The sequence below is a fragment of the Suricata suricatta genome, chromosome 8 (genome assembly GCF_006229205.1).
Source record: "Suricata suricatta isolate VVHF042 chromosome 8, meerkat_22Aug2017_6uvM2_HiC, whole genome shotgun sequence".
NCBI classification, from domain to species: Eukaryota; Metazoa; Chordata; class Mammalia; order Carnivora; family Herpestidae; genus Suricata; species Suricata suricatta.
This window is the reverse complement of record NC_043707.1, coordinates 9,694,751-9,716,876: the sequence shown is the minus strand read 5'-3', so window position 1 is coordinate 9,716,876 and position 22,126 is coordinate 9,694,751. Positions and strand designations below refer to the sequence as shown.

Here is a 22,126-nt window from a genome sequence, read left to right as displayed (position 1 = left end):
GTGACTAGAGTAGCTAGACGAAAAAGCAAGAATTTTTGAATCCCAGAAGACCTCGGGGCTGGGAGGGCAAAGAAGGATCATTTCAAATCTGCAAGCAGGCTTGGTCCTTGCTGAGTTTTCTGCCTCTCGTTGTGCATCCTTGGCCTGAGTACCCTAAACCTGAGTTGTACAAGATTGACTCCCGCTTCCCTTTTGGGTCTCAACTTAAATATTGCCACTGAAGTCTCTCTGCATCCTGGCTTAAGTCCTCCCCATGTCACATGAATGCAAAGCAAGTGTGCGCCTGGGGAGAAGTGTGCGGGTTCAGACCCCCCACCGTGCAGGAAGCCTGCTTCCTGTCCCAGCTCTGCAGCCCCCAGCTCCTGGGGGCGGTCCAGCCAAGGAGCATGGCCTGCGGGCATCACCCCCACCCCACCCCAAGCCAAGCTCACGTAAATGGGGCTTGGATGGAGTTGGTCAGGTTCCAGACCAAGTAGCACCTCCTTCCTGTAACCCCCACTACCCCTGCAGGGCCTCAGAGCTCTTGCAACCTACCAGTCCCTGAGCCGGAAGAGCATGTGAATAAGGAACCAAAATACACAAGGAGCTTTGGGGAAACTGGCTCTTGCGGCCTGGGAGCAGGTGCCTCTGGGGGAGAAAGAGTCTTGGGTGCCCTCCACCCAGGAGCCTCAGTCGCTGCTGGTTTGGAAAGTCTAAACTCCCCAATGCACATATTCTTAGACTCTGCACCAATGCTGCTTTACCATGGACTTAATCTCCCTGTGCCTCAGTTTGCCCATCAGTGAGACAGGGGCAGTGATGGCGCCATCTTGCTGGGGCGTGGGGGGGCAGTAGATGGTTTACACAGGGGCTCAGAGCCCAGCCAGCATCTCACGGGTGTGCAGTGGATGTTGCTACCCAAAGCTGCTCCCGCGGCCCCCGCGGCCGGGGTCTCTGCTGTCCGCGGTCTCCAGCGTGGGCCCAGGTCTGGAGGAGGGCTGTCGGAGCTGGTCGGAGATGCACGCTGTCAGGCTTGATGAGCCAGCCGGGCTCAGGGTGCTGGGGCCAGCCCGGCCGTCTGAGTGCTGGTGATGCTCCTAGAGCCCCGAGACTGGGGTGCTGGGTTTTTTGTGCATGACTGAGAGGGGACAGGAAGCTGAGGGCCCGCTGCCCGGGACTGAAGGTGTGAGACCCTGTGTGTGTGTGGGGGGGGGGGGGCGGAGCTTGAACTCATGAACCACAAGATCATGTTCTGAGCCGAAGTCTGACGCTTAACCGACTGAGCCTCCCAGGCGCCCCATCGCCACGTTAAAACATACTGTACAGTCGTATTAGATACGCCTGTTATGTACAACTGTCCCACTATCCCTCCTCCTCACCCTGCACGAGAAACGTTAGAGGACGACTCCCATCCCCCTCCCCCCGCCCTGGGAAACCCTGGTACGTGTCTCTGATTTTTGATTCTGATGTTCCATGTAGGTACAGTGATACAGTACTTGTTTTTCTGTGTTTGGCTTGTTGCACTTAATGTAAGGGCTTCCGGTTCCATCCAGGCTGTCGCAGGTCAGGACTTCCTTCTGGAATGCTCTGTGACGTGCCCTTGTAGGGATGGGCCGAGTGTGCTCATCGGCTCATCCTTCAGTGCGCCCTGGGGCCGCTTCTAGGCATTAGCTATTGTGAGTGATGCTCCTTCGAACATGGGCATACGAAGACCTTTGCAAGACCCGGCTTTCAGTTCTCCAAAGTTCCCAGAAGGGCACCTGCTGGGTCAGACGGTAATTCTGGGTTTAATTTTCTGAGGAACCACCTACCGCCTTCCTTAGTGGCTGTACCACTGATCGGCATTCTCCCCAACCGAGTACACTGCGCCGATTTCTCTGCATCCTCGCCAGCCCTTGCGTTCTGGGTTTTTGTTTTTGATGACAGGTGTCCTAAGGGACACAAGGCAGTTATGTTACTGTAGCTTTGACGTGTATTTCCTTAATGATGAGTCGTGTCGAGCCTCCTCTGGTCTTTCAGCCCTTTGTATATCCTCTTGGAAGAAATGTCTATTCAAGTCTTTGGCCCATTTTTGAATCTAATTACTTGGTTTTTGGTTAAGTTTTAGGAGTTCTGTATATATTCTGGATACTAACCTATTATCAGATGCAAATATCTTCTCTGTGGGTTGATTTTTTTTTTTTTTACTCTGGTGAATCTATTTTTTGGTTAACATTTTTTTTAATTTAATTGAGCTAACGACAATTAGTCCAACTGATCAACTTTTGCTTTTGTTGCTTGTGCATTTGGAGTCAAAGCCAAGAAATCACTGTTGAGATCAGTGTCATAAAAAAAGCTTGGTCCTGTTATCTTTTTAAAGGTTTTACAGTTTTAGGCCTTCTGTTTAGATCTCTGATCAACTTTGAGTTAGTTTTTGTATATGGTGTGAGGTTAAGGGTTGAGCTTCAGTCTCTGGCATGTGGATGTCCAGTTTCCCCAGCACTGTTTGTTGAAAAGGCCACCCCTTTCCCCATGGAATGGGCTTTCACACTCTTGTCAGAATTCTTTGATCATAGACGTATGTGGGAGTGGATTTCTAGTTTCTCCATTCTATTCCACTTGTCCGTATGTCTGTCTTGATGTCCCAGTACAATGATTGGACGAAGGTTAGCTTTACAGGAAGCTTTGAAATCAGGAAGTGTGAGTTCTCCAGCTCTGTTCTTTTCAAACATGGCTTTAGCTACTCACCTTCCCCTGAGAATGCACATGAACTTGAGATGTTTCTATTTCTGCATAAAGGTCATTGGGATTTTAATAGGGATGGCCCCGAATTGGTGGATTTCTTTGCATCATGCTAAATAACAAAGTTCTGGTCAATGTGAAGATATAACTAGATTACGTGATTGATGAATCAGGCAGCAACTTATGTAGCAAGTTGTGAGGCATTCCAAGGAAACTTCCAATGGAAGGTTTTTATAGAAGGAGAGGGTGGGGGCAAGAAGGTTACTAGTAAAGGAAGAGGACTGTTCCAAGTGAGGCCACCTCTTAGGGAGAAGAGCAGGGTGCCTGCACATTACTGCCTTTTTCTTTGGGGGGATGGAGAAGGCCCACACGGCAGATTCAGTCACGGATTAAAAAATTCATGACTGATTTCTGGGGGAGGTTGAACCTCCAATCAGATTGTGTTTTAAGCATCAGTTTGGGAATTCCATCGACATGATCCATCTTGGATCTGTGAGTTTTTTTTAACAGTGGTATTGACCTTGTCACAATGTCTTATAACCCATGAACATGGCATTTCCATTTATGTATATCATCTCTAAAGTTTTTACCTCTTAGGGTGGGTTAATTCCTAAGCATTTTATTCTTTTTGACGCTTTTGGATGTGGGATCAGTGTCACAATTTCCCTTTCAGGCGGGTCCATTGGGGGCAGAGATGCAGCCTGTACTTTGCTGATGCTCATGAGCTCTTACTATTGTGTTTTTGTGGGGAATGCTTAAGACTTTGTACATAGAATAGCCCATCTTCTGTGAACAGGAATAAGTTGACTTCTTTCTAATTTGGATGCCTCTTTTTTTTTTTTTTTTTTTTTTTTTTTTGTTCTTGCCTAGTAGCTCTGGGTAGCACTTGGAGTACCTTATTGAATCCAAGTGGTGGAATTGGGCACCTTTTTCTTGTTTCTGATCTTAGAGGGAAAGCTGGTCTTTCACCATTAAGTAAATATGAGGCTTACTGTGGATTTTTCATATATGGCTTATATTATGTGGAGGTAGCTTCCTTGATTTCTAGTTTATTGAGTGTTTTTATGTTTATTTTGGGGAAAGGGCAAATGGGAGAGGGGCAGAGAGAGACGGGGATGGAGGATCCAAAGTGGGCTCTGGGCTGACAACAGTGAGCCTGATGCGGGGCTGGAACTCACACACTGAGATCATGACCTGAGGCGAAGCCTGACGCTCACCCAAATGAGCCACCTGGGGGCCCTGATTGAGTGCTGAGAACAAGAAAGGTGTGTGGAATTTTGTCAAACATTTTTTCTCCACCTATTGAAATGATCCAGTGGTTTTTTTCCTTCATTCTGTTGATGTAGCACATTACAGTGATCTATTTTTATATGTAGAGCCATTCCTGCATTCAAGGTCAGGGTATAATGTGTGCTGGTATTTTTTTGAGGAATTTTACATAAATGTTCACCAGAGCTGGTGTCTGTAGTTTTTTTGTAGTGTCTTTGTCTTGGTTTCAAGGCAATGCTGGCCTCATAGAATGAATTAGGAAGTTTCCCTCCCCTCTAATTTTTGGGGAAAAAGCAGAGGTTTGGCATTAGTCCCTTGAAATTTCACCAGAATTCACCAGTGAAGCCATTAGGTCCAGGCCTTTCCAGTGTCAGGAGACTTCTGGTCACTGATTCAGTCCCTTACTAGTTACACGTCTCTTCAGGTTTTCTGTTGGGGGGGGTCAGTCTTGGTAGGTTTTTTTTTTCTTCCACGTTTTTATTTAAATTCCAGGTAACATCCACTGCAGCATGAGTTTTAGGGGTAGAATTCAGTGATTCAGGTTTTGTGTTTCTAAGAACTCTCATTATCCTTTCGATTTCTGAGGAATCCGTAATAACATCCCCCTTGTCACTTCTCATTTTAGCAAAGTCCTCCCCTCCCCACCAGCTTTGGGTTCAGTTTGTCCTTCTTCTAGTTCCTTAAGGTGTAAAGCTAGGTTGATTTTAGATCTTACTTGTTAATGTGTGCATAGAGCTATGAATTTCCCCCGTAGCGCTGGCTTTGCTGGATCCCAGAAGTTTCAGTATTTTGTGTTTTCATTGGTCTCCAAGTATTTTTAATATGATGTGTCAGACTGGCTACCATACAGTGTGCTCTTGGTCTTGGGGGTAGATTCCCGTGATTCAAGGCTTCCATCCAATACCCGGTGCTCATCCCACCAAGTGCTCTCAACACCCATCCCCCATTTCCTGTCTCCCCCCGTCCCCCACCATCAACCCTCAGTTTGTAACTCCCGGCTATCAACTCGAGTGCAAGGTGGCACATGGGCCCCTGTCACGTCCCCTGCTCTGTGCCCATGCTTGGTATACCGTGGGTGCCCAAGAACGATCTAGGTGAACAGGAACCCGTGATGAGGGGGTTTTCGGGATGGCATTTTGATTCTATAGAGCAAACAACTCAAAGTCCGACTCTGTTCCATTTCGGCTCAAATCTGGGTGAGGTTGGTGTGAGCAGATTCTGGTTCCAGGCTGTCCTGTGCAATGGGGGGATGACCTTTCTGGGCCTTTTCATGATGTGTATATCGAAAGTCACTTAATCCCCGGCTGCCGAAAAAGAACGCAGACAAACCATATGTGGGCCGTCTCATTTAGAAAATGTGACCGTTTTTATTGTGGTTGTAAAGAGGTGTATCTCAACCAGATTGTAACAAAATTACCACAACTTATTCCAAAAGAAAATTTTAATATAAGAGAGTTTAGAAAAATTAAACACATTTGTTTAAAAATTCTATTGTGTAAACTTTAACATAAGAGGGTAGTTAAGATACTGCACGTTTCAGAGCCAACCTGCGGCCCGCTGGGCACCACTTAGGTCCAGATGGTGCCCAAGATGTTGCCGTCTTACCCACCCCCCCAGTGGAGGGCTCACAGGGACCCAGCCAGACATTGGGGGGTCTTTTCCCCAGGATGCCCCAGCATTCCAAGGTCTCCCTCCAAGATATCCGTATCTGCTGAGGTCATGAAGGCGTTGTATAATGATCACACCAGGGGTGGCTCAGCCAAGGCTGTGGGGTAAAGCCGTCCTTCCTAGGCTGAATCCTCGCTCGTGAAACCCCTCCCGGAGCTCCACACCCCCCTCGCTCCTGGAGACGCCTTCTCTGCGGGCTGATTTCAGCACCTCTGGGTGTAACCGTGCAATCTCCCATTTTGTATCCCTCCACGGCCTCCATCCTGATTTTTGCAGGGGCCTCCCCTGCACGGTCTCTCGATGGTGAAAAAGAATCTTCCAAGGTGAAGGACTGGCCTTGTGGCTTGCAGCTCATCAAGGCAGGAAGCAGACCCACGCAGGTTCCCAGGGGCAGGTGGTACCTGGGTGGGGGCGGCTAGCGGTTTTCCGGTTACAAGGAAGCCTGCATGTGGCCCTAAGCACTGACCCCCTGGACCCCAGGATGCTAAGTAATTCAGCCTATTCTACCAGTGGGCTGCTCATCTGTCTTTTAGTAAAGAAAGCAGACTATTTTTTTTCCTCCAAGGAAACTGCTTTGGTAGGTAAGAAAGCCCATCCAGGATGGTGGTTAGGGCTGAGACACGGAGGTAAAGACCCCTGGGCCTAACTTCCAGCTCTCAAAACTCCAGCTTGACCCCAGCAATGGCTCATGGCTGATGGGAAGGATTGGAATCCGGGGCAGCGGGGGTGGGAAGTGGGGTGGGGGGTGAGCCTGTAGCTGGTCTGCTCTGAGGGGGGAGGGTGCCAGTGTCCCCTCCCCCCCTTCCTCTCCTGAGCCCGCAGCTGAAGTTTTATTTTAGAACCCTTATCAAGACCACGTGTTACAGAAACATGGAAATGAACTTTCTGGCACAGAAATGTTAGATAAAATATACAGTGCTACAATGGTGCAGAATTAGCAGAGAAGCCAAACCGAACAGCAAATATTTAACGTTTGCTTTAATGAAACAAAGCAAAATATTTTGTAAAGTGATGGCCGTGGGCGACCTGGTTGGTGAGCACAGGCCTGCCCACCGGCGGTGCCCTCCAGGGTCCATCGTGGAGGCGGGTCCCAGTGAAACACCCCGGCAAGGTCAGGACCGTTACCACCTTGTGGGCTGAGCGGGAGCGTGGGGGGCAACCCTTTCAGGACGCCTCCTGGGCAGGCGGGGCCCTCACAGGGTCTTTGGTGGCTCGGGGCTGAGAGTCATGCCTGGTCTTTGCAGTCATCCCCCCCCCCCCGCCCCCTGCGCGGTGAGATGGCCCCAGGGGCTGGAGCTCTTCGCGGGGACGGGCTCTGGTGCTGGTGCTGAGGCAGCGGAGGCATAAAGGATTCTGGAAGAGACTGGTGGGATCCCGGAGGACAAGGCCGGGCCTCAGTGTGAGGAGCTGGCTGGTGCCCACATGAAGGGTGTGTCAAGGCCTAGACAAACTGTCCCCTGTGGAGCCGAGAGAAGAAGGGGACACTAAGCGTGCCCGGCCATGGACACCCGGGTTCTGGGAGCTGGGCAGTCGACACGGCCTTTTCTGGGCAGCTGGCTGGGCTGGTGGCTCTTGGCGCCTGGTCCCTGACGCTGGGCCCCAAAGTGGATCAGTTATGGGGCCTGTCGGTCCTTAGCGTGGGCAGCTGCCGTGGCATCCAGCCTGCCCCCATCCACAGGTTCCACGGGCTCTCGTTTTCACAGGCACGACCCGTGGCTGCCAGCAGTGGCAGCTCGGAGCCATTCTCCCGGAACTCTGCGGGGGTGCGTGTGTGGTGACGCCTTGTCCACGCACCCCTGCCCGTGCCCCTCCCTCTGCTCCCGTCTCTTGCCAGGTCCCTGAATACAATAGTTTCCGTCTTTGTACCTCAGTCAGGTTCCCTCTGTACCCAGAAGCCCCCCTCAGTGCCTTAATGGTCCTAAAGCTGACAGCCACGGGACAGAATGTCCTCTCCCGAGGGGACTCTGCTGCCCCTTCCTCAGATGCCAACTTTGGAGGCACCAAAGGATCTGCCTGGATCCGGGAGACGGCAACTTCTGGTTCTTGCCCTCTCATGGGGGCACGGGGCTGAGGGGGGCTGGAGCATCCAGCTTCCACATGCATCGGGTGGACCCGGGGCTCTGGTTCTTTCCGGGAACCAGGATTCTGCCACTTCTCTGTCTGTCCCACATAATCAGAGAGAGCAGCAGTGGCCTGAGCAGCGGGACAGATGGAACCACAGGGTGAGTCCAGGGTTATGGTGTGGAGGAGCTGCTGTCACCAGGCACGGGCGTGTCTGCGGGCTGACAAGGGTTCCAGGGTGGCCGTGGATCACAAAAATGGGGTGCACATGGCAGGCGGCCTGGATGGTTCTCGCGTGGTCCTAGGAACCTGTTTGTCTGGATTTCAGGAGAGCTGGGCCCATGTTCCATGAAATGTGAAGCTTGAAAAAATAGGATTTCTCCTTTTACAGGCTGACTGTGGACCGGCTGACCCCGGCCTAGCGTCTGCCCGTTACAGTGCTGGCCATGTCGGTGTCTCTGCAGGGAGTCCACGCCAGTTCCGGGCAGGGGTTAGAGAAGGCGAGGTCAGGTTGACCCGCAGCCTGGTTTCAGGTCAGGTACCCACCAGGCTGGGCGGGTGGCGACTGCACGGAGCTGGAGAAGCATGTCAGCCCCAGGTGGCTCCACTGCGTACTGAACGCAGATGGGACAGTGCAGGACGGTGTCCCGCCGGGCACCACACACCTACTTTCAAGTGACCGAGCTGCAGGCAGGCCTGGGGCAGCTCAAGCTTGCAGGCCACCCCCGCTTTAGTACGCGAGGCCTGTGAGTACATGGTAAGAGATGCAGCCGGGCTGGCGCCGTGGGGGCCGGAGTTCACAGCGGGTGCACGTGCGGTGGGGGCCACGGCAAACGCCAGGCCGTGGCGCTCTCCTGGGACACACGGCCTCTCTGGGCCTCTGAGCTCCCGCGAGCTGATGGCCGGGCCCCTCTGGCTTCCGGCCACTGTGAACAGGGCATTGGTTCCGGGCCTGGGCCCGGGCCTCCGGGCCGAACATTCCCTCACAGGTGTGGAAGGCCCAACTGCTGCCCTGCAGGGCTGGGCGTCCGTGACCTCTGCCTTGTCCCGGGGAACAGAGCTGTGCACCCTGACCCTCCCGGGGCTGCTTGCCGAGTTCCCCTCCGTCTAATAGACGTTTGAGGCTTACCCACGTGGCTTAGCTGAGTGTTGGGCTGACTCACAGGGCCCCGGAAAGCTGATGTCGTCAGTCTGCCCCTGACCACTGTGCTCGGATGCCTCCAACCCCGTCTTCTGCTGGTCGGTCTGCTTCCTTGGTTCATGACATCGGGGCGGGTGTGTCTGCATTTCTCCCCGAACTCGGGAGTTTCTCCTGTTAGGCATGACCGTTCTGTGGTTCTGGATGTTAAAACTGGCCCAAGGGCTCTAGTTCTATGTGGCGATCTGCCGCGCAGAGCGCCTCACCTTCAGCCCATTCCCCCCTCCACCCCAGCCAGCGGGGTCTGCTCTGGGCTGGGGGCGCACGGTGAGGGGTGGAGGGTCCGGCACGAACACACCTGGAGGGAAGGACCATGATTTGCCCGGGGGTGGGGGGGACACGGTCCAAGTTCATGGGGAGCCACGCTGAGCACCGCGGGGCCCCAGTGCCAGGTCTGAAGGCCCAGGGGCCGGGTAATTGTCCACAATGGTTTGCAGAATGGAATGTCTCTTGTGACCTCGAGGCCTCCTAGCTCGTGAGGCCGAGGCCCTGGCTTTCTGGCCAGCCTGGGGTCCCTGGGTTGGTGCTGAGGGCCGGCCCCGACGCCCAAGGTCCCGCCAAGCCCAGTGAGGTGCACAGGGCCCGCGGCGGCCTCCGGCTTCCTGCGTGGGCTGGCACTGTGAGAATCCGCCCCGGGAAGGCAGGGCGAGTGCCCCACGTACCCCAGTTCAGCATCGCCGAGCGGTCCTTTGCAAGGAGGTCACAGTGACCACAGGCAGGCTGTTGGACGACCACAGGAGACCCCCTTCCCCTCGGAACCCTACGTGTCCGTAGGTTACAGCAGGCAGTGACAGTAAAAAGAAAAGGTAACAGTCCGTCTAATTCCCATGTGGGAAGGAGTCTAGAGATCGTTTCTGACGCAACGAAACCTTGGACTCGTGCACGTCACGCAGGGGGCCCGGGGCCCGACCTGGTGCCCGCCCTCCCGCTGGCCCCTGGAGCGGAGTGCGTGGGGCTGTGTCTGGCCCGCGAGGAGCCTCCTTGCCTCGGAGACAGAGCAGTTTAATCAGGGGCCTGGGATGGGGGGCGTGGGGGTGCTCTCGGGGGTCACCAGGTGCATGTGGCTGTCCCTCCAGGGACTGAGGGGCCAGCCGCTGCGGCCAGGTCACACGCAGAGTGGCTGGGTAGAGGCAGCTGGCACAACACCTAGGGCCCGAGTCGGGGATGCTGCTGAGGTCAGAGGTCGCCGCTCTGGGGTTCCACGTTGCGGGTCTCTCTGGGGGGACCTCGGGACAGCTTGGGGAAGCGGGAGGCCGCTTTGGGTCGGCTGTTCTTGGTCAGCGGTTCTCCAGGAGGGGCAATGTCGCTGTAAGACAGAGCAGGGGAGAATCTGATTAAGTCAGGACTTGCGAATGCAAACAGCTCCAGCAGCGGTGGCCGACCAGCAGCAGTGGGGTGGGAGGATGGCAGGAGGGGCCTCGGGGGACAGCCGCCACCCAGCTCTGGTGAACCAACAGAGGAAATGGAAAACCCGGATTACGCGAGTTTTCTGTCTTCCAAAGCACCCAGGTGTTAGCTGAGCCAGCTCTGGGGGCGGCCAGCTCTGGACCGTATTTGACAGCTCGGACAGAACGGGCTGGCGGTAGCTTTGTTGCCCCGTTGTCACTGAAGGGCGCCCTGGCTGGGAGAGGAGAGAAAAGAAAATGCGTTGGAGAACATTGCATTTGAAGCCAAGGGAGGGTGTAGCAAAAACGGGGGGGCTTTGGGCGGAACTCCTTCTGGATCCTCACTTGAGCCCTGCCCTACCACATGGTCCTGGGGCCCCCAAGAATGCACGGTGCACTTAAAAAGGAACAGGGCAGATCACGTGTTCTTACCACCGTACAATTAGGCTGATGTCTAATACTGGCGACCGAACAGCATGGGAAGGCAGGAGACTGCGGGTCTGTGTCAACCCGGAGGAGGGGGCGGGTGTTGGGCGCATGGCTGAGCCGCCCGCCCTCTGGGTCCTTCCCCTAGAGAGCGCTGGGGCCAAGGTCATGTGCACAGGCCGGTCTGGGGAGGGAGGAAGCCTCACGCTGATGGAGACCGCCCAAGATAAGGGACATGACTGCTGGTGCTATTGTTCTGAGTTTATTTTTGAGAGGGACACAGAGGACATGTGCAGGGGGAGAGCAGGGAGAGAGGAGCCTGATGCAGGGCTGGAATTCACGCGCCATGAGATCTTGACCTGGGAAGTCAACAGCCAGATGCTTAACCGACAGACCACCCAGGTGCCCCCAGGTAACCTTTTTAGATCTACTTCAGCATGAAGGGGCATCTCTGCTCTGTACTGCGTCTCCAAGGAAACCACACCCTTGTCCCCTCACCTGGGTAGAAAGAGCAGGGCACATGGGGACAAAAATCTTGGACTGTACCATTTACCAGTGGGACTACCTGGACACCTCACTGCCGCCCCCTGGAATTCTGAGTCTCCCTCCCCTCCCCGCCACCCCTATAAGCTGGATCCTGGTAAAAACTGCCATTCACACAACTGAACGAAAAAAGGAGCAAAGAGTCTGAATAGACATTTCTCCAAGGACAATATGCAAATAACCAAGAAGCACATGAAAAGACGCTCAGCATCATTAGCTCTGGGAAAACGCACACAGAAACCCTAACAAAGTACCCCCTTGCGGCCGCGGGATGGCTGCAGTGAAACCGCACGAATGTTGGGGACGCTATGGAGATGGCAGGACCCTCCTACCCATCGGAGGGAGTGCTACGTGTGGTGGCTGCTTTGGAAGACCGTCCGGCAGTTCCTCAAACGATTAACACACTGACCGTAGCCCCTCGCAGCCCTGGATGCCCACCGAAGAGACATGAAGGAAAGCTGGGAGTGGAGGATGAATCCTGATGGCCTGTGTGAGCAGCCCGAGCATCCACAGAATGGAGAACGTGGCCTTGGCCACACCACCACCTGTGGCTACCCGGGCGGAAGGAATGAGAACTCGGCCACAGGTCTGAAGAGAAGCAAATGCAAGGAAAGGACTCTGATCTTCCTTTTCCTTAAAGGCAGAAAGTAAAACTCCCACGTGAACGACATCTTGTCTCTACGAGAAAGTACAGTCAGTCTGAGCACAGAGGAGAAGCTGAGGCCCAGAGGGTTCTGTACAAAAGGATCTTGTTAAAATAATTCTTCGCTTCCTTTCGTGTGGCCACATGACACAGGTCCCTCTTCCGCCTAACGGGAGAGCATGTAGGTCTTGCCCCTGTGGGGTCTTTACTGCCTGACGCCACAGGGTCACAGAATACCTATGAATCTGTGCTGTGCCCTGCACAGTGGGCACATGCTAACCCACCTCTCAGGCCAGGCAAAATCTCTCACGGGAAGAGGAGAATGGGGCCAGCTCCCCATGGGGCGCGGCAGGGCCAAACCTTGCAAACACTTGGCGATGGATCCCAGGCACACAAGTCCGCATACCCTGTGACTCCATTCGCCCAGAATATCGCGATTTGGAGAGAAAGGGTGCGGTGGCCTGGAGCCAGGGAGATCTGGGTTCCGTCCTGACGTGATAATCTAACCTGTGCACACTTTACGTAGTTGAATTGCATGGAACACGGATGGTAGCTCCATAAGGCTGTCTCAAACAGGGGCACGAGCTCGACTCTGGCAGGCCCGTGAGACGGAACGCGCCCTCCGCTGCTGCTGAAGTGGGCTTTGGGCACCTCCAGCAGGGCTCATACCTCCGAGAAGATGGCTCCCAGGTCAACGTGGAGCCCCTTCCTTCTGGTCTTGGTGGACGCACAGCGATGGATCCAACACTGGGCATGAGACCAGGGAGAAAATGGTGCAGACGCTTCCTTCCCTTGCCCGCAAAACGTGGACTTCCCGGGCTCTAGGAACTCACCGTCATGATGACAGTGAGGTCTTTAAGGACATCATGTCCCAGTGACGGGCACGGTGCACCTGTTACTCAGCTGGAAGGGAGCACTGCTGGTCACCCAGGACACAGCCCAGATGTCCCCCATGGGCCTTCTCCTTGACCTGCTGGGTCTTCTGGTCCTGACGTGTCAGCCTGGCAACGCTTTCAGACTCCCTCCTCTGCCCTGCTGACTACTGCTGAGGTGCCAAAGGAAACCATACCTGCATAGCATTGACTGTTCTTTTTAATAAACCTCTGGGGTGCTCCGAGTGGCGTCCCGGTCCCCAGCACATGGGTGAAATCAATCTGATGGTCTGAGCCACTCATCAGTGAAAAATGGCCACCGAGAGAGATTTGCTTTTCACTTTGCTTATAAACCAAGTGTAGAGACCCGGTCAATATTCCATTTGCTGGGAGCTGCCTGCCGTAGCTGCGGGGCGGCTTTGCATGGCCGACGGCTGCTGCCACGCTGGACCCTGGAACATTTATGGAATGGAGCTGTTTGCTACTGAAGCTGTGGCCCCTGGCCTCTGCCACCTGGCTCCTTGGGGACCTCTGTGTGACCAGGAGCTAGGAGAACTGCATTCTGCCTTTTGGGGGGGGGGGGGTCCGTGGGATGGGGGAGGGGAGGCCTTGCCCCACCCCCACGGTGAGTGGCAAGCAGCCATGTGGGCTCAGGTGCACCAGGACCTACAACAGGGAAACAAAGTGCCGTGCTGTACCTATGTCCTCCCCTCCACATCTCCCCAATACGGTCCTTAAGGCTCCTCTCCGGGCATCACGTCCCTGGATTTGTACAAGGTGGCCTCCACAAACTCCTTCGGTTTCCTGCTCCTGCATTGGATCAGAACCAAGAGTGGTGCTGTCATTGGTGACCCGGGAATGATGCTGACGGTAAGGTGCCAGGTGGTTCTTGGGATTCCTGCGGTTCCTGACCCCAAAGGGTCTCAGGTGACTTAATGATTTGGGATAGAATAAAGAAGGCTCTGCCTTGTTAAGTCTGGGGCTGAACACGACATGGTTTCCTAGCACCGTTACCCGCCGGCCTTGGGAAGCAGCTGCTATGAGTACCAACCTGGGTGCAGACAGAGAGAAGTGGCTTGTCCAGGGTCTCAGGGCAGGGGTGCAGTCGGACCGCGGCCCACAACCAGACGACATGGTGGCGGGGAGGGGCCCCAGGCTGCTGGCATGCGCTGCCGCGAGAGGGACAGATGACCAACCGACCTCTGGGAGTGCAGAGAGGCAGGCGCCTGAGCAGGGTCTCGACCAAGGAACCGTAAAGGGCCTGAGCCGGGGCTGGGGCAGCACGTGGTGGGCGTGAGCATGAGGAACACCCGGAAGAGACTGAGGCGCGGGGAGTGGGATGCCTTCAACCAGATGCCCCGCAGTTCGAGCTGCCAAGGCTGCGTGTCACACCCGCTGGACGCAAGTCCCCCTCAGTAAAGCCGGCAGTACTTTGTCGTGGCCCCTGCAGCGTGCTTTTCCTAGCACCCGGGCGTAGCGGCTGCTGGTAGGGCTGTGACGTTCCAGCTCTAAGCTCCTCTGTTCCATGCTCTGGCCACGTGGGGCCTGTTCCATCAGCCCGAGTGAAATGGTGGGAGAGGCGGGGGGTGGCAGGAACGGAGAGGGGACCCTCTCCTCGTTCAAGAAGAACTTAAAGACGAGGGAGACAGGTCTGCTGGCAATGACGCCGGTCTGTAAAGGGTAAAGGTGACATGAACGGCCGTAAGCCTGCCCTTCACGCAGTGTGCACAGTTTTCTGCAGTGGCTTTCTGGGCGTGGGGGAGTGAACCTCTCACAGAGAAAATGGTTCCCTGTTCGATAAAGATGCTTGGAAACGTGTCGTTCGTCTGGCTTGGGGTGTTCTGTCAGCCATGTGGCCAGGAGAGCCGCAGTGGGGACAGGCTCAGGGCTGATGTTTCTCCGTCCCGCGGTCCCGGGCGGTGGGGGCTCTGTGCCACACGCGTGAACTCTAGAAGACAGCATCGACTGGGGCACATGTGGGTGCAGGGACTGGTGCAAGGTCACGTATGTCCCACGAGACAACAGGGCACAAGCCTGGGGCTGTCAGACTAGAACTAGTTCCTGTCATCCTTTGGGCCAAGTGGCAGACGACGGGGAGACATTTGCAGAAACAAGGGCCTCAGGGTTCTGGGAAGACTGTATGGTGTGGGGGGAGGGCTCTGAGCCTCGAAGGGGGGCTGGACCTTATTGTGCCATGTGAGCCCCCCTGAGGATCTCGGGGAGCCCCCTTAGCATGACCCCCTTTGGGCCTCTAATGCTTACCAGTGGAGAGTGAGTGACAGAGAGCAGCCCCAGAACCAGGGCACCTGAGGGGCTGCTGTGGCCCCAGGAGGAGGATGCCGAGGTCAGGAGGACAATGGGGCAGCAGGAAGCAAGCAGGGGTGAGGGTGACAGCATGAGGGTGGTGGGGAGAAGCCTCCCTGGCCCCAGGAGCCGCTCAGAGAAGGAAGTGGAAATGGGGTCCGTTTCTGTTTGGAGACCGGACAGCTGAGCAGGAGGGGAAGGGATGGAGGGTGACGGGCACATGGGGGCACCAACAGTGAAGACATGTAAGTGGGTCCCTGGGGTAAGTCATGTGATGCAAGAAGTAAAGCTGCAGTGGCCTGGTTCCGCCCAGCAGGGGGTGTGCGTCCGCGGAGACCCTGCACCGCCCGCCGCCGCGCCCAGAGCTGTCAGCCTGCGTTAGGTCATGGCTACGAGCCAGGCACGACGCACTTCTGATGGTTACAGATGCCCTGATGCTGACGGGGGGGCACTGGGCACCCGGCCGCGAGCCTCCTTGACTCTGGTCTCTGGGTGTCCCATGGGCTCCTGAGCACTGAGGCCCACACGGCAGAAGCCCTGAACGCCCTCCACCAGGGTGGGACCTCCCCCTGGGGGTGTCTTCACCCCCTCTCGTTAACCCCCTGCTCATGGCCAGCTCCTCGTGGAGACCCCTGTCTCTGGGTCCTGCCACTCAATCTTGTGTCCCCTCTTTCCTAGTAATGGGTATGACTGTGGTCACCAGGGTCACCACTGCCTGCTCCCTTGTGGGGTGCCCACCCATTGTGCCCCCTCCCCCGCCAACCCTGCATACACGGGGTGATGGCCCAGGGCAGGGTGGCTGCATTGCTGGTTCATCTCAAAGTCTCTGGGCCCCAAGGTTCCTATTCCATTTCCCGGCAGCTCCTCCTTGTGTGGGAGTGACAAGTGTCTGGCTCACTGAGAACTTGGCGGCAGTGTCCGTCCCACTCTGGCCAGATCACCGGTGGGCAGTCCATCTTCTGACACTAGATGACATGTCCCGTCCCTCCTTCAGGCGAACCCCTCTATTAAGCCCAGGGGCTGTTCCCTCTAGGACTTTCTCAAGGCTTCTGCTCTGCACCTGTCCCGCCCCTCTCTGGCCTGGTGACCTCCCAGGGGACTGTGTCCTGGTGTTTCTCAGCTGGAAGCCCTCCCTTGGCCTCAGTGCCCTCTGGCTACTCCTCAGAGCCAAGGGTTACCTGGCCCATTCCGCAGCATCCGACATGGATGACACCTCCATCCTCTGGCAACTCAACCTACATCTTGGGGGTGGGGTGGGTCCCAGGGCTGGGTTCTCTCAGTTTCTTTATCTGCCTGCAGTCCCCATCTGGGATCTACCCTCGTAGATCAAAATCTCCATACCTGGCCTGGGGCTCCACAGTCCACGTCCCCAGTGAGTCACAGGCCTCCCTATCTTGAACTTCCAGCACAGAAATCCTGAGTTTCCCCATCACACCTTTGACTCCGCTCCGGTCTTCTTCGCTTTCCCGAATGGCATGACGCTTTGCCTCTTTCCCAAACCCTGACGTCTCCTTGTGGTCTCTCTTCCCTTCGCATTCCACGCCTCATGCACCACAGGGCCCACTGGGCTCTCCCTCCATGGCCTGGATGCTCCACAGATGTCCAAGCGGTCTCCCCTCGTTCACGGATTCCTCAGCAATGCCTCCGGTTGCCCTACCCTGTCCCCTCTCCCCGGCTTCCTGCTGCACGTGGGCCCAGCCCCTGCGTCACTGAGCTGTGCCCAGCCGTCCACGAGCTGCAGGTCTTGCTCGAAAGCCATCTCCAATCATCTGTCACCAAGTCCCCGTTTCTCAGTTTCTTTGTAACAACAGCCCCTCTCTGTCATCTTCACCACTGTGTGCCCAGTACCTAGAATTTCATCCCAGACACCTGATCATTCAGGGAAAGCCTCGGAGGCCTGCAAAAAAACGGGGAGCTCATCTGCACTGCACCTTGCCCTCTGGTGGGAGGCTACCCTGGACGTGCCCAGCTGAGCGGACGTGGCCGTGTGTCATGCCAGATCGTGGGCCTTGGAGGTTCCCTTTGAGAGAATCACCCATATTCACTTCTCTCCTAGAAAGTAGTGATCATAGTACTTTTGAGATTATTAATAATGAAGGTGCCCCTTGAAAGCATCACCCAGACTTGTTCCATCAGATGAAAGCTCAGGGGTTATAACCATGAGGTTACAGGGACCAAAAAGCCAAGAAATAGGTCAAGGTGGAAGGTCAAGTGACAAATGCAAAATCATGTGCAGAAACGTAGAAAAGCATAACAGAGGGGAGGGGAGTCTCTCCAAAGGGAGGGGGGAGGCGATGAGGGAAGGTCCAGACAGTACGAAAGGGCTGCTACAAACCAGGAGTGAGCGCACAGGGAAGCGATACTATAGGCCCTTCATCGGGGTGGGCGGGGAATGATCTTTGACCATTTCTGCCAATATTTGTGGGAACGTAGGAAAGGGAGTCACGGCTAGAGGGATCCGAGTAAGTAACACAAGCCAGACAGTGCTCTCTGGCTCCAGACCCGCTGACCTTCCCTTTTCCCCAGGTAAAATCCTTCTAGGATTCCACAGAATCTGTCCCTGATGTGATCCTGCCTCCTCTCCTCCTACCCTCCCTCTGCTCCAGCCTTAAGCCTCCTCAGTGGGTGCCCACTTTTGCCCTGGTGCCTCTGCGGGTACCGGTCCCCACGGAGAGAAAGCCTATCGGGCCAGGAGTTCTCCCCTTTGCTGCTCCTGGTCTTGCCTCGGGTTCCTATCTCGGCACAACCTTCCTGGCCCCCACGGCCTCAACTGCACCATCATTCATCACGTTCTCCTGCTGTCGGCCGATTTACAGCCAGAAAGCCAGCCCGGAGAGTGCCGGTGACAGGACAGGCACCCCATGGAGACATGTGGAATGAATGAGTCCCCGGGGTAGAGAGCACAGCCGCACACCCTTCTCTTCCATCAGCAGGACGATGCAGGAGGGCAAAAGACGCTGTTGCCAAGCACAGGGTCCTGGAACACTGAGCAGTGACGGTCATGTGTGGCTGGTAGACCTACAAACTGGGAAGGCCTTGTGGGAAAACTGAGGAGCAGGGGGTGTGCACACACCTATGCAAATCCTGAGCCAGGGCTTCCCTTCAACGTGTCCTTTCTACACAAGTACGGGAGCGTGTGCACCAAGACGTGTATGCACAGACACTCGTGCAGTATGGGTTCCAATGTGGAAGCTTGGAATCCATGCCCCGGCTGCAGGTTTGGACGCTCACTGACTACACGCTGGTACATCTGTAAGCAGCACCCGTGCCAGCTGCCACGGTGACTCAGCAGCCTGCACCGACACATCCTCAAAACACAATTAGGTGAAAACCACAGGTTACGGAACAAGACCACGTCAGACCCTAATTTGACGAAAATCGAAACCTCCAACGACAGAATATGCACGTGCATGTAAGTGCAAAGACCTGGAAACAGGACAAAACATTCTACAGATTTACACGATGACATTTCTGCGACTAGGACTTATTCACACATTGCTCATTTCGTAAGAAATAATGTATCAAAGGGCCGCTTGGCCGCTGCTTCGAGGTCCCTAAGGAGCAGCTTCCCTGGGTCCCTCTCTGTTGCACCACGACAGCAAGCCTGCACCAGCTGGCCCAGGGGAAGCCACCTGGGGCGGGTCTGCATGCACCTGCCGCAGGCCCAGGGGGCTGGAGCTGGTCTCCTCTGCGTCCAGCCACTGAACCTGCTTAGAACTGGCTCAGTGGACCACCTTCTCCCCTTGTTCGGAGGCAGCTCAGGCACCGGGGCCGCCTCATCACTGAGACTGCCAGCCGTCTGCCTGCTCTCCTGACTTCCTCCTCCCCAGCCGGGGTCTTGGAGAGTCCTCTCCATACTCCCGAGGCTGCATCCTCTAGCCTCGCCTCAGGGAGGAACCACACTTGAGTGTTGACTGTGGACTGAAAACGTCCCGGAGGACTGCGGAGCTGTGAGCCACGTGTCCAAGGTGCCCCAACCTTCAGCCACCACCTTCCCCACCCAAAGCATTAATGGTGTCAGATTTTCTCCTTTAAGTTTACAGCGCTTCTGAAAACACAAAGCAGACGCTAGCACATTCCCCTGGATCAGTCTCCCCTTCCTGCCAACCTGGGCACCAGGCCACGCTCCATCCACCACGGAGACTCCAGGTCGCCACATCCATGCCTCCACCCTTCTCCGTGCAAGTTGCCCCACTGGACATGGTCCCTTGCTTGAAAATATCCTTCATGGTGCAATAATTTGATTCATTTGATATTTGGGTTTCCTTTTCCAGTCTCCCGCCACGAGACTGCATGCTCCCCGAGGGCTGCCCTGCGTACGGAGGTGCCTGGTAGATCGCTGAGGAATGAACAGCTGCTCAACTAGTCATCCTTGAGCAAGACACCTGGGACACAACAGTGTGTGACCAGCTGGACGGAGGGGTCTCACTTCTCCACTTGAATCCTAACTGCTGACCTTTAGGCGGCACTTGCTCTGTACCAGGCGCTGTTCTCACAGCTCTGCATGCATTCAAGAAACCCACAGAGGCCAGCAAGGGAGGCCCGATGCACCCTCCTTTTCACGTGAGGAAACTGAGGCACAGAGAGGTTAACTTGCCCAGGATTAAGAGCACCCAGGTGGCAGATTCCTAGGTGTTTGAATCCCAGGCTACCCTCTCTTCCTCCCAATGCACTGTACTCTTAATCCTGGGGTTATTTCCCTTTCTCTAAAACTTGTTAAGAACGTTCCCACCTGGGCTTGCAAGGGCTGAAGCTCAAGAAACGAGCAAAATTCCTGGAGTATCACGCAGCAGGGGCTGGCCAACCACGGGGTCTGCGTGGTTTTGTAAAAACAAACCAAGAAAGTGATTGGACACAGCACTGTCTGTTCATCTCCCTGTGGCTCATGGGGCTGAGTACTGCAGGGTGAGTGGCCTGAGTGCAAAGCTAGAAGGATTCCCTCTCTCATCTGTGCCTCCCAGCCCTTGGTACCCCCACGGACCTCGCTCAGGAGACAAGGCTGACACAGCAGGAACTGCCATTCCCGGGCGCTAGTCACCCTCCTAGTCCCGGGCGCTGGATCCTCACCAGGTCTCTGTGCTACTGGGTACAATGATCCCGCCTTTCAAGTGAAAAGCCATGCAGTAAAGTCAAGTGGCTTCGGCGTGGCCCAGCTGGGATGAGGAGCCTGAAATGGGACTCGAAAAATCTGTGTGCTCCCCCACCATGTACCCAGAACATGGGGTCGCCGGTGAAGGGTGAGAAGTGGTGAGAGAGCATGACGGAGGTGGCTGCTCCCTTGAACAGTCCGCTCACTCGGCTTTTGTAAAGCAGTGGCCGGGCAGGGGACGGGCCCTCCTGTCACACAGGAGTGGAGACGGAGGCTCAAGTCATGCTGTACGGGGCGGCGCTGACGTTCCCCTACAGACTCAGGTCTGAGTCCCACAGCTTAATTTTTTAATTTTAGTATTACATTAGTTTCAGGGCCACAATACGGCGATTGAACGGTTCCGTACGTTACTCGGTGCTCATCACCGTGAGTGTGCTCTTCATTCCCACCACCTACTTCACCCATCCCCCAGCCACCTCCGTCTGGTAACCGTCGGCTTGTTCTCTACAGTCAGTCATTTGTTTTGCCCTTTTTTCGTCTCATTTGTTCATTTGTTTTCTAAATTCTACATCTGTCTGAAATCATATGGTATTTCTCTGGCTTATTTTGTTTAGCACTATACTCTCTGGATTCATCCATCTTGAGAATAGGAAGATTCAACTCTCTTTTAACGGTTGAGTAATATTCTATTACATGTATGTGCGCACACACACCGCCTCTTCTTTATCCCTTTCTCTGCTGATGGATACATGAGCTGCTTCCGTAACTTGGCTATTGTAAATAATGCTGCTATGAACATGGGGTGCACGTATCGCTTCGAATGTTTTCATGATCTCTCATTAAATACAGTAGTGCGATTCCTGGATCATATGGTGATTCTGTCTTTGAGGAGCCTCCATATGGTTGTGCACAGTGGCTGCACCAGTTTGCGTTCCTACCAGCAGTGTGTGAGGGTTCCTTTTCTCCTCACATCCTCACCAACACCTGTTTTGGATGTTTTCTATGCTAGCCATTCTGAAGTGGTATCTCGTTGTGGTTTTGAGGTGCATTTCCCTGATGATGAGTGATGTTGAGCATCTTTTCATGTGTCTGTGGGCCATCTGGATGAGGTCGTCCTTGGAGAAATGTCTATTCATGTCTTCCTATTTTTAAATTGGCCTATGTAGGTGGGTTTTTTTTTTTTTTTTGGTGTTGTCAAAGTTCATTATGTATTTTGGATACTAACCCTTTATCAGATATGCAAATATTTGCAAATAGCTTCTCTAATTTAGTGGGTCATCTTCAGTTTTGTTGGGTTTCCTTCACCGTGCAGAAGGTTTTTATTTCAATCAAGTCCCAAGAGTTTGTTTCTCTTGCCTCAGGCGACTTCTCTAGAAAAAAGTTGCTATGGTCAATGTCCAAGAAGTTCCTGCCTGTGTTCTCTTCTGGGGTTTTGATGGTTTCAGGTCTTAAATTTAACTCATTAATCCACTTTGAGTTTACTTCTGTGCATGGTGCAAGAAAGGGGTCCAGTTTCAGTTTTTGGCATGTTACTGTCCAGTTTTCACAACATTATTTGTTTAAGGGACTTTTTGCCATTGCATATTCTTTACTGCTTTGTGGAAGCTTGACTGACCAGAGAATTGTGCCTTTATTTGTGGGTTTTCTATTTGTTGATCTGTGTCTATTTTTGTCCAAGTGTGATGCTGTTCTGATTACTACAGCTTCGCAGTATAACTTGAAGCCTGGAATTGTTAGCTCCAGTTCGTTTTTGCTTTTTCAAAACTCTTTGGGCTACTCAGGGTCTTTTATGGTACTATCCATAAAATGGGTTTTCTGGTAGATTCTTTAAGGTTTTCTATATACAGTATCATGTCATTTGCAAAAGTTTTACTAGTTCTGTACCAATTAGGATGGCTAATATATGTAAATATATTTATATGCCTTACATATGTATTGCATATAGTATATGTTATCACATATAGTATA

At 54.3% G+C, this 22,126-nt stretch overlaps 1 protein-coding gene and 1 long non-coding RNA gene across 2 annotated transcripts in view; both read right to left on the bottom strand.

The window, feature by feature from the left end:
• Window positions 1–9,877: 9,877 nt before the first annotated feature.
• The window catches only part of LOC115300137 (sorting nexin-29-like), a 283,725-nt gene continuing 271,476 nt past the window's right edge, over window positions 9,878–22,126 (bottom strand). The window contains exon 8 of the mRNA XM_029949758.1: window positions 9,878–10,202. Within this exon, the coding sequence (XP_029805618.1) occupies window positions 10,073–10,202 (130 nt within the window). The 3' untranslated portion in view covers window positions 9,878–10,072. The remainder of the gene's footprint in view (window positions 10,203–22,126) is intronic.
• On the bottom strand, window positions 12,606–13,775 carry LOC115300138. The gene is made up of 3 exons (XR_003912512.1): window positions 13,464–13,775; window positions 12,727–13,217; window positions 12,606–12,640 (listed from the first exon to the last, which is right to left on the bottom strand). It is a non-coding gene; the product is annotated as an uncharacterized LOC115300138 (long non-coding RNA).